The sequence below is a fragment of the Salvelinus fontinalis genome, chromosome 7, assembly GCF_029448725.1.
Source record: "Salvelinus fontinalis isolate EN_2023a chromosome 7, ASM2944872v1, whole genome shotgun sequence".
Taxonomy (NCBI): domain Eukaryota; kingdom Metazoa; phylum Chordata; class Actinopteri; order Salmoniformes; family Salmonidae; genus Salvelinus; species Salvelinus fontinalis.
In genome coordinates this window covers 63156356-63168895 of record NC_074671.1, presented here as the reverse complement: position 1 = coordinate 63168895, position 12540 = coordinate 63156356, and the positions used below count along the sequence as shown (strand labels likewise).

At 44.1% G+C, this 12540-nt stretch overlaps 1 protein-coding gene across 4 annotated transcripts in view; it reads right to left on the bottom strand.

Annotated features, from left to right (window-relative positions):
• Positions 1 to 6302: 6302 nt before the first annotated feature.
• vps8 (VPS8 subunit of CORVET complex) overlaps positions 6303 to 12540 on the bottom strand; it is a gene marked incomplete at its 3' end in the record, with an annotated part of 108327 nt that continues 102089 nt past the window's right edge. For all 4 annotated transcript variants that reach the window (XM_055930301.1, XM_055930302.1, XM_055930303.1 and 1 more), the window contains 1 exon segment: positions 6303 to 6383. In XM_055930301.1, coding sequence (XP_055786276.1) covers positions 6303 to 6383 — 81 coding nt within the window.

Below are 12540 nucleotides of genomic sequence, written 5' to 3'. Positions count from 1 at the left end.
AGCATGTTAAATAGTACTGTACAACCCACCAGTCATCCTCTCTCCTCTCTCAGCATGTTAAATAGTACTGTACAACCCACCAGTCATCCTCTCTCAGCATGTTAAATAGTACTGTACAACCCACCAGTCATCCTCTCTCCTCTCTCAGCATGTTAAATAGTACTGTACAACCCACCAGTCATCCTCTCTCAGCATGTTAAATAGTACTGTACAACCCACCAGTCATCCTCTCTCCTCTCTCAGCATGTTAAATAGTACTGTACAACCCACCAGTCATCCTCTCTCAGCATGTTAAATAGTACTGTACAACCCACCAGTCATCCTCTCTCCTCTCTCAGCATGTTAAATAGTACTGTACAACCCACCAGTCATCCTCTCTCCTCTCTCAACATGTTAAATAGTACTGTACAACCCACCAGTCATCCTCTCTCCTCTCTCAGCATGTTAAATAGTACTGTACAACCCACCAGTCATCCTCTCTCCTCTCTCAACATGTTAAATAGTACTGTACAACCCACCAGTCATCCTCTCTCCTCTCTCAGCATGTTAAATAGTACTGTACAACCCACCAGTCATCCTCTCTCCTCTCTCAACATGTTAAATAGTACTGTACAACCCACCAGTCATCCTCTCTCAGCATGTTAAATAGTACTGTACAACCCACCAGTCATCCTCTCTCAGCATGTTAAATAGTACTGTACAACCCACCAGTCATCCTCTCTCAGCATGTTAAATAGTACTGTACAACCCACCAGTCATCCTCTCTCAGCATGTTAAATAGTACTGTACAACCCACCAGTCATCCTCTCTCAGCATGTTAAATAGTACTGTACAACCCACCAGTCATCCTCTCTCAGCATGTTAAATAGTACTGGAGGCCTCAGGGAGGGAGAGAGGAAGCCTGCCATGGACACAGTACCACTCTAGTTCACAGAGCTCTATTTTCACTGCCATGTGAGAGAGGCAATGCTGAGAGCTATTCCCTTATCCTCCTATGGACTGTCCTGTCATTTCTCAATGTCGGAGGAAAGAAAGGGAAGGTGGGAGGAAAGAGAGAGGATAGGAGTGAGAGGAAAGAGAGAGGAGAGGAGGGAGAAGAAAAGGATGAGAGAGGAGAGGGAGAAAGGAGGAAAAGGAGGAGAGGAAAGAGTAACAGAGAGAGAGAAAGAGAGCAGGAGAGAGAGAAAGAGAGCAGGAGAGAGAGAAAGAGAAGGGAGAGAGGAAAGGAGAGAGAAGAGGGAGAGAGGAGAGAGAGATGTGGAGAGAGAGATGAGGGAGAGAGGAGAGAGAGATGAGGGAGAGAGGAGAGAGAGGAGGGAGAGAGGAGAGAGATAGAGGAGAGAGATGAAGGAGAGAGGAGGGAGAGGTCTACATGCCAAATGGCACGCTTGTCCCTATGTACTGTAGTGATCTACTTTTCACTCGTGCACTATAAAGGGAATAGGTTGCCATATGGGACTCCAGAAGAGGAGAGATATGGGGGAAAGTATCTTTAGCCTCCGAGGGAAAGTCAGGCATTCCATCCCTCTGTGAATTCAACCCGTTCTGCCTGAGTGGAGAGAGACATGGGCTACTTGTTTCACACCGTTACATCAGCTCTCTGGCAGACTCTGTGTGTGTGTGTGTGTGTGTGTGTGTGTGTGTGTGTGTGTGTGTGTGTGTGTGTGTGTGTGTGTGTGTGTGTGTGTGTGTGTGTGTGTGTGTGTGTGTGTGTGTGTGTGTGTGTGTGTGTGTGTGTGTGTGTGTGTGTGTGTGTGTGTGTGTGTGTGTGTGTGTGTGTGTGTGTGTGTGTGTGTGTGTGTGTGTGTATCTGAACAACCGTACATCTGTACAGTTCCAGTCAAAGGTTTGGACACCTACTCATTCAAGGGTTTTTCTTTATTTTGACTATTTTCTACATTTTAGACAAATAGTGAAGACATCACAACTATGAAATAACACATGGAATCATGTAGTAACCAAAAAAGTGTCAAACAAATCAAAATATATTTTATATTTGAGATTCTTCAAAGTAGCCACCCTTTGCCTTGATGACAGCTTTGCACACTGTGTGTGTATATCCACTACCGTTCAACAATTTGGGGTCACTCAGAAATGTCCTTGTTTTTGAAAGATAAGCACATATTTGGTCCATTAAAATAACATCAAATTGATCAGAAATACAGTCTAGACATTGTTAATGTTGTAAATGACTATTGTAGCTGGAAACGGCAGATTTTTTATGGAATATCTACATAGGCATACAGAGGCCCATTATCATCAACCATCACTCCTGTGTTCCAATGGCACATTGTGTTAGCTAATCAAAGTTTATCATTTTAAAAGGCTAATTGATCATTAGAAAACCCTTTTGCAATTATGTTAGTACAGCTGAAAACTGTTGCCCTGATTAAAGAAGCAATCAAACTGTCCTTCTTTAGACTATTTGAGTATCTGGAGCATCAGCATTTGTGGGTTCGATTACAGGCTCTTTCAAAAACATTTCTAAGTGACACCAAACTGTTGAACGGTCGTGTAGATGTGTGTGTGCTAAGACTGAGCTCCAGCAACCCTGGCTTGTCTCCAGGAGAGACTGCACTGCACCGGAGTACACACACACACACTACACACCCACACACACACTACATACTACCTACACACACACACACACACACACTACCTACACAATACACTAATAACCTGACATATACAATAACATGGGAGAGAGGGGCTGAGCAATCTGGAGCCTTAACGAGTGTTAATTAATCCAGCTCCATCTGGGCAGGACACACACTATCAACACACACACACACTATCAACACACACACACACTATCAACACACACACACACTATCAACACACACACACACACACACACACACACACACACACACACCCTTGTCTGAGCAGGATACAGACTAATCAACACTGAGTGTGAGTAGAGAGGCGTCTGGAAACACACTGCGTAATTAACACCAAGCCCCACTAGAGTTTAGCTTCAGTAGTTGCTCTCCCTCTCACACCCTTCTGTAAGTTAACAACACACACACACACACCCTTCTGTAAGTTAAAACTTGTTATGGCTGCAATCCCGTTAACGGGGTAAGTGTCATCAACAACCGCTGAATAGCATAGCGCTACATTCAATAAATATTACTAAAAATATTTATATTCATGAAATCACAAGTGCAATATAGGAAAACACAGCTTAGCCTTTTGTTAATCTACCTGTCGTGTCAGATTTTGAAATTATGCTTTACAGCGAAAGCAATCCAAGCGTTTGTGTAAGTTTATCGATCGCTCGACAAGACATTAAGTACACTTAGCATCAAGTAGCTCGGTCACGAAAATCAGAAAAGCAACCAAATTAATCGTTTACCTTTGATGATCTTCAGATGTTTTCACTCACGAGACTCCCAGTTAGACAACAAATGTTCCTTTTGTTCCATAAAGATTATTTTTATATCCAAAATACCTCCGTTTGTTTGGCGCGTTATGATCAGAAATCCAGAGGAAAGAGCGGTCACGACAACTCAGACAAATTCCAAATAGTTTCCATAATGTCCACAGAAACATGACAAACGTTTTTTATAATCAATCCTCAGGTTGTTTTTCAAATATATAATCGATAATATATCAACCGCAAATGTCTTTCACAGTGGGAGAGGGAAAAACAATGGCTGTCCAAACTGTTGCGCGAGCAAAACTCATGTGACCACTTGACGAGATGTTATCGTTCGGACATTTTTCTAAATAAAAGCCTGAAACTATGTCTGAAGACTGTTGACACCTTGAGGAAGCGATAGGAAAAGGAATCTGGTTCATATCCATTTAAATCCAGCAAAGGGAGGCTATGGAACATGGAGTTTTCAAAATAGAAGCCACTTCCTGTTTGGATTTTCCTCAGGGTTTCGCCTGCAATATCAGTTCTGTTATACTCACAGACAATATTTTAACAGTTTTGGAAACTTTAGAGTGTTTTCTATCCAATACTAATAATAATATGCATATATTAGCAACTGAGACTGAGGAGCTGGCCGTTTACAATGGGCACCTTTTCATCCAAGCTACTCAATACTGCCCCTGCAGCCATAAGAAGTTAACAACACACACCCTTCTGTAAGTTAACTATACACACACACACCCTTCTGTAAGTTAACAACACACACACACCCTTCTGTAAGTTAACACACAAACACACACACACACCCTTCTGTAAGTTAACAACACACACACACACACCCTTCTGTAAGTTAACAACACACACACACACACCCTTCTGTAAGTTAACAACACACACACACACACTTCTGTAAGTTAACAACACACACACCCTTCTGTAAGTTAACAACAGACACACACCCTTCTGTAACACACACACACACACACACACCCTTCTGTAAGTTAACAACACACACACACCCTTCTGTAAGTTAACAACACACACACACCCTTCTGTAAGTTAACAACAGACACACACCCTTCTGTAAGTTAACAACACACACCCTTCTGTAAGTTAACACACACACACCCTTCTGTAAGTTAACACACACACACCCTTCTGTAAGTTAACACACACACACCCTTCTGTAAGTTAACAACACACACACCCTTCTGTAAGTTAACAACACACACACCCTTCTGTAAGTTAACAACAGACACACCCTTCTGTAAGTTAACTACACACACACACCCTTCTGTAAGTTAACGACACACACACCCTTCTGTAAGTTAACACACACACCCTTCTGTAAGTTAACACACACACCCTTCTGTAAGTTAACTACACACACACCCTTCTGTAAGTTAACTACACACACACCCTTCTGTAAGTTAACTACACACACACCCTTCTGTAAGTTAACTACACACACACCCTTCTGTAAGTTAACACACACACACCCGTCTGTAAGTTAACAACAGACACACCCTTCTGTAAGTTAACAACAGACACACCCTTCTGTAAGTTAACAAAACACACACCCTTCTGTAAGTTAACAACACACACACCCTTCTGTAAGTTAACACACACACACCCGTCTGTAAGTTAACAACACACACACCCTTCTGTAAGTTAACAACAGACACACCCTTCTGTAAGTAAACAACACACACACCCTTCTGTAAGTTAACAACAGACACACACCCTTCTGTAAGTTAACGACACACACACCCTTCTGTAAGTTAACGACACACACACCCTTCTGTAAGTTAACACACACACCCTTCTGTAAGTTAACACACACACACACCCTTCTGTAAGTTAACACACACACACACACCCTTCTGTAAGTTAACTACACACACACCCTTCTGTAAGTTAATACACACACACCCGTCTGTAAGTTAACAACAGACACATCCTTCTGTAAGTTAACTACACACACACACCCTTCTGTAAGTTAACAACAGACACACCCTTCTGTAAGTTAACTACACACACACACCCTTCTGTAAGTTAACAACAGACACACCCTTCTGTAAGTTAACAACAGACACACACCCTTCTGTAAGTTAACAACAGACACACACCCTTCTGTAAGTTAACACACACACACACCCTTCTGTAAGTTAACAGACGACACACCCTTCTGTAAGTTAACAACAGACACACACCCTTCTGTAAGTTAACAACACACACACACCCTTCTGTAAGTTAACACACACACACCCTTCTGTAAGTTAACACACACACACCCTTCTGTAAGTTAACAACAGACACACACCCTTCTGTAAGTTAACAACACACACACACCCTTCTGTAAGTTAACAACACACACACACCCTTCTGTAAGTTAACAACACACACACACCCTTCTGTAAGTTAACACACACACACCCTTCTGTAAGTTAACAACAGACACACACCCTTCTGTAAGTTAACAACACACACACACCCTTCTGTAAGTTAACAACACACACACACCCTTCTGTAAGTTAACAACACACACACACCCTTCTGTAAGTTAACACACACACACCCTTCTGTAAGTTAACACACACACACCCTTCTGTAAGTTAACAACACACACCCTTCTGTAAGTTAACACACACACACACCCTTCTGTAAGTTAACACACACACACCCTTCTGTAAGTTAACAACACACACCCTTCTGTAAGTTAACAACACACACCCTTCTGTAAGTTAACACACACACACCCTTCTGTAAGTTCACACACACACACACACACACACACACACACACACACACACACACACACACACACACACACACACACACACACACACACACACACACACACACACACACACACACACACACAGCCTTCTGTAACACACACACACACACAGTTAGTTACCTGTTCATAGTTGAAGGTCTCCAGCATACCCAGAATAAGGCCTTGTATCTCAGCCAGCTTCCCTTTACCATACACAGGGTCCTGAGAGAGAGAGAGAGAGAGAGAGAGAGAGAGAGAGAGAGAGAGAGAGAGAGAGAGAGAGAGAGAGAGAGAGAGAGAGAGAGAGAGAGAGAGAGAGAGAGACTTTACCATACACAGGGTCCTGAGACACAGAGAGAGAGACCTTTACCATACACAGGGTCCTGAGACACAGAGAGAGAGTCATTGAGTAGGGATTGTGTTGCTGTTAGTCTCTGTGAGATACCGCTGCCCACCAAGGGACACGCCACATGACCACTTTACCTCACACCAGCGCACACACACAGCAAGACTAACACACACTTAACATAAGGAAAGAGAATAGGAACACACACACACACAGCATGACTAACACACACTTAACATAAGGAAAGAGAATAGGAACACACACACACACACACAGCATGACTAGCACACACTTAACATAAGGAAAGAGCATAGGTACACACACACACACACACACACAGCATGACTAACACACGCTTAACATAAGGAAAGAGAATAGGAACACACACACACACACACACACACACACAGCATGACTAACACACACTTAACATAAGGAAAGAGCATAGGTACACACACACACACACACACACACACACACACACACACACACACACACACACACACACACACACAGACACAGCAGGCCATGGTTGTGGAGATACAGAGTGGTCCTCCGCGAGGAGGTTAGCGGTCCCCCGCGAGGAGGTTAGCGGTCCCCCGTGAGGAGGTTAGCGGTCCCCCGCGAGGAGGTTAGCGGTCCCCCGCGAGGAGGTTAGCGGTCCCCCGCGAGGAGGTTAGCGGTCCCCCGTGAGGAGGTTAGCGGTCCCCCGTGAGGAGGTTAGCGGTCCCCCGTGAGGAGGTTAGCGGTCCTCCGTGAAGAGATTAGCGGTCCCCCGTGAGGAGGTTAGCGGTCCCCCGTGAGGAGGTTAGCGGTCCCCCGTGAGGAGGTTAGCGGTCCCCCGTGAGGAGGTTAGCGGTCCCCCGTGAGGAGGTTAGCGGTCCCCCGTGAGGAGGTTAGCGGTCCCCCGTGAGGAGGTTAGCGGTCCCCCGTGAGGAGGTTAGCGGTCCTCCGTGAAGAGATTAGCGGTCCCCCGTGAGGAGGTTAGCGGTCCTCTGCGAGGAGGTTAGCGGTCCCCCGTGAGGAGGTTAGCGGTCCCCCGTGAGGAGGTTAGCGGTCCCCCGCGAGGAGGTTAGCGGTCCTCCGTGAGGAGTGTGGCGGATGAATCAGAATTAGTTGGGTAACATAGATAAATAAGATGTTTTATTTGCATAATATGTTTATGTGAGATACTTGTCATTAGAATGTATCCTTTTGGACTATAGTGTGGGCAGTTGCACTTTTCCCTCAGCTGGGGCTCAGTCACCTGGGGCCCAGTCACTTGGGGCCCAGAGAGGGGAGAGGTCAGGCTTGTCTTTCACATGTCCCTGGTGCTATGCAGAATATCAGAAAGGGAAGAGGACAGAACGGAACATTGTCTTCATATGTGAATGTCTCTTTACCTATTCTTAAACCATGTGAAGGGATGGCGTGATTAATGGGGAACCAATTACTTGTCTCCACAATGTCTGTGCGCAAGTCACTCCCCTCCTTCGGCATTGGGGGGAGATGTATGGCAGTGTCTGGAACCATTGTATGTCCTCTCTGATGTTGCACTTATCCTGGGATAGTGTATGACCTAGAGGCTCACTCCCCTCAGTGAGCTTGTCCAGGAGTGGGGTCCAGGGGGGGGGTTACTTGAGATGGGAGTATCTAGAGTTGACACTTGATTTATGCCATTGGATGAGGTAATGTTTTGGTACTATGAAGTACCAGGAACGAGATTAGAACCTCGTTTTAGAGACCAAATTGAGCAATAATTTATAGCGAATGCTATCTGGCTAAGGGATACTCCTTTTTCAAGTAAAAGTCCCTTTGTGAAGAGTTCCTAAGATCTGTGGTTCGTCATGTAAGTTGAGAGGGGTGTATCTTGGCTATAAAAGATCTTTGTATTTTTCTGTAGTCACTCTCAATGGTTCATTATAGATAGTGAATTGTTGAAAGTCAAAGGGCTATTGTAAAGCTCATATTATAAAAGATGTAGTTTAAGTATAACTCTGACTGGTGTGTGAAGTTTGTCTCTCTCTCCTCATTTGGTAATACAGGAAAATGCCACCACAAGAGGTTAGCGGTCCTCCGTGAAGAGGTTAGCGGTCCTCCGTGAAGAGGTTAGCGGTCCTCCGTGAAGAGGTTAGCGGTCCTCCGTGAAGAGGTTAGCGGTCCTCCGTGAAGAGGTTAGCGGTCCTCCGTGAAGAGGTTAGCGGTCCTCCGTGAGGAGGTTAGCGGCCCTCCGTGAGGAGGTTAGCGGTCCTCCGTGAGGAGGTTAGCGGTCCTCCGTGAGGAGGTTAGCGGTCCTCCGTGAGGAGGTTAGCGGTCCTCCGTGAGGAGGTTAGCGGTCCTCCGTGAGGAGTGTGGCGGATGAATCAGAATTAGTTGGGTAACATAGATAAATAAGATGTTTTATTTGCATAATATGTTTATGTGAGATACTTGTCATTAGAATGTATCCTTTTGGACTATAGTGTGGGCAGTTGCACTTTTCCCTCAGCTGGGGCTCAGTCACCTGGGGCCCAGTCACTTGGGGCCCAGAGAGGGGAGAGGTCAGGCTTGTCTTTCACATGTCCCTGGTGCTATGCAGAATATCAGAAAGGGAAGAGGACAGAACGGAACATTGTCTTCATATGTGAATGTCTCTTTACCTATTCTTAAACCATGTGAAGGGATGGCGTGATTAATGGGGAACCAATTACTTGTCTCCACAATGTCTGTGCGCAAGTCACTCCCCTCCTTCGGCATTGGGGGGAGATGTATGGCAGTGTCTGGAACCATTGTATGTCCTCTCTGATGTTGCACTTATCCTGGGATAGTGTATGACCTAGAGGCTCACTCCCCTCAGTGAGCTTGTCCAGGAGTGGGGTCCAGGGGGGGGGTTACTTGAGATGGGAGTATCTAGAGTTGACACTTGATTTATGCCATTGGATGAGGTAATGTTTTGGTACTATGAAGTACCAGGAACGAGATTAGAACCTCGTTTTAGAGACCAAATTGAGCAATAATTTATAGCGAATGCTATCTGGCTAAGGGATACTCCTTTTTCAAGTAAAAGTCCCTTTGTGAAGAGTTCCTAAGATCTGTGGTTCGTCATGTAAGTTGAGAGGGGTGTATCTTGGCTATAAAAGATCTTTGTATTTTTCTGTAGTCACTCTCAATGGTTCATTATAGATAGTGAATTGTTGAAAGTCAAAGGGCTATTGTAAAGCTCATATTATAAAAGATGTAGTTTAAGTATAACTCTGACTGGTGTGTGAAGTTTGTCTCTCTCTCCTCATTTGGTAATACAGGAAAATGCCACCACAAGAGGTTAGCGGTCCTCCGTGAAGAGGTTAGCGGTCCTCCGTGAAGAGGTTAGCGGTCCTCCGTGAAGAGGTTAGCGGTCCTCCGTGAAGAGGTTAGCGGTCCTCCGTGAAGAGGTTAGCGGTCCTCCGTGAAGAGGTTAGCGGTCCTCCGTGAAGAGGTTAGCGGTCCTCCGTGAGGAGGTTAGCGGTCCTCCGTGAGGAGGTTAGCGGTCCTCCGTGAGGAGGTTAGCGGTCCTCCGTGAGGAGGTTAGCGGCCCTCCGTGAGGAGGTTAGCGGCCCTCCGTGAGGAGGTTAGCGGCCCTCCGTGAGGAGGTTAGCGGTCCTCCGTGAAGAGGTTAGCGGTCCTCCGTGAAGAGGTTAGCGGTCCTCCGTGAAGAGGTTAGCGGTCCTCCGTGAAGAGGTTAGCGGTCCTCCGTGAAGAGGTTAGCGGTCCTCCGTGAAGAGGTTAGCGGTCCTCCGTGAAGAGGTTAGCGGTCCTCCGTGAAGAGGTTAGCGGTTCTCCGTGAAGAGGTTAGCGGTGTGTTAGTAATCAATGTTCAGCCTGCTGACATCACTCATCTAGACCAAAGCAGGGAAAACGTATACTTAAATATACTTCAAATAATATACTTCAAATATGAGATGTACTTGTGTAGTATATCTGAAGTATACTATAATTACACTAAAACTTCTTAAAAGTGTTTTTAAAAATTCTTTGTTTTTCAGTCATTTAGTATATGTTCACTATTATTACACTGAAACACACATTAAAAGTCTCCTCAATTTTATACGCTTTAAATGTAATTCAGTATATTCATTCAAAACACACTGACAAGGAGCCTCCAACTCATTCAACACCTGATTTACTTAACCTGTCTAGGATGAGGGTGCCGCCAGCGGCACTCCCCCCCCACCCCCACTGAAAAACCAGTGCCGCGAAATTCAAAAAAAAAATATTTTTTAAATATTTAACTTTCACACATTAAAGTCCAATACAGCTAATGAAAGACACAGATCTTGTGAATCCAGCCAATATGTCCGATTTTTAAAATGTTTTACAGGGAAGACACAATATGTAAAGATGTACAACTATTACCTAAAAACACATTAGCATAATCGACCATCTTTTATTTGTCCACCAACACCAGTAGCTATCACCAATTCGGCTAAACTAAGATATTTATAGCCCCTAACCAAGAAAAAAACTCATCAGATGACAGTCTGATAACATATTTATGGTATGGGATAGGTTTTGTTAGAAAAAAGTGCATATTTCAGGTAGATGGCATAGGTTACAATTGCACCCACCGTCACAAATGGACTAGAATAACTACATAGAGCAACGTGTTTACCTACTTACTAATCATCAAACATTTCGTAAAAATACACAGCATACACTAATCGAAAGACACAGATCCTGTGAATACAGACAATATTTCAGATTTTCTAAGTGTCTTACAGCGAAAACACAATAAATCGTTATATTAGCATAGCACATAGCACATAGCAGCCCAGCATTGATTCTAGCCAAAGTGAGCGATAACGTCAACATCGCCAAAATATATTAATTTTTTCACTAACCTTCTCAGAATTCTTCAGATGACACTCCTGTAACATCATATTACACAATCCATATAGAGTTTGATCGAAAATGTTTATATTTAGCCACCAAAATCATGGTTAGACAATGTGAAATGTAGCCCAGCTGGTGAGAAAATGTCCGTGCGCCATATTAGACAGTGATCTACTCTTATACATAAATACTCATAAACGTGACTAAAAAATATAGGGTGGACAGGGATTGATAGACAATTTAATTCTTAATACAATCGCGGAATTATATTTTTTAAATTATCCTTACTTTTCAATACAGTTTGCGCCAAGCGAAGCTACGTCAAAAAACATGGCGTCCTAAGCCACTAACATTTTTCGACAGAAACACGATTTATCATAATAAAAATGTCCTACTTTGAGCTGTTCTTCCATCAGTATCTTGGGCAAAGGATCCTTTCTTGGGTCTAATCGTCTTTTGGTGGAAAGCTGTCCTCTTGCCATGTGGAAATGCCAACTGCGTTCGGGATGAACTGGAAGCGTGCCCAGCAATTCACAGCGTTTCAGAAATAAATGTCCCAAAATCGCACTAAACGGATATAAATTGCTATAAAACGCTTTAAATTAACTACCTTATGATGTTTTTAACTCCCATAACGAGTAGAAACATGACCAGAGTAATATTACTCCCTCCACTAATGCTTGGAACAAGTGCGGGTCGATGTCCTCCAGGCGCATTACGCAGCAAGAAAAGAGTTCCTAGCTACAGGGTTTTTTAATTTGTAGTGCCTGTGAACGCGCAATCGACCCCATTCAAATCGTCATCACGTAAAGGCATCCAGGGGAAGACGTAAGCAGTGTCCGTATCCTCATAGCATTCACAGTGGCCTTTAAACTGACTCCAGATCAGGGGCCAACATTTCTGAAATCTGACTCCATGTCAGGGAAATTGCTGTAGAATGGGTTCTGTTCCACTTAGAGACAAAATTTCAACTCCTATAGAAACTATAGACTGTTTTCTATCCAATAATAATAATAATATGCATATTGTACGATCAAGAATTTTGTGGGAAGCCGTTTCAAAAATTACACGATTAGCATAAATAGTGACAACAGCGCCCCCATCCTCAACAGGTTAACAAAAGACACATCTACTAAACAGGTGTTTCCAGGTATGACATTACATGGCACAGGTTCTCTACTGCTCCTCAAGCAAGGAGACCGATGA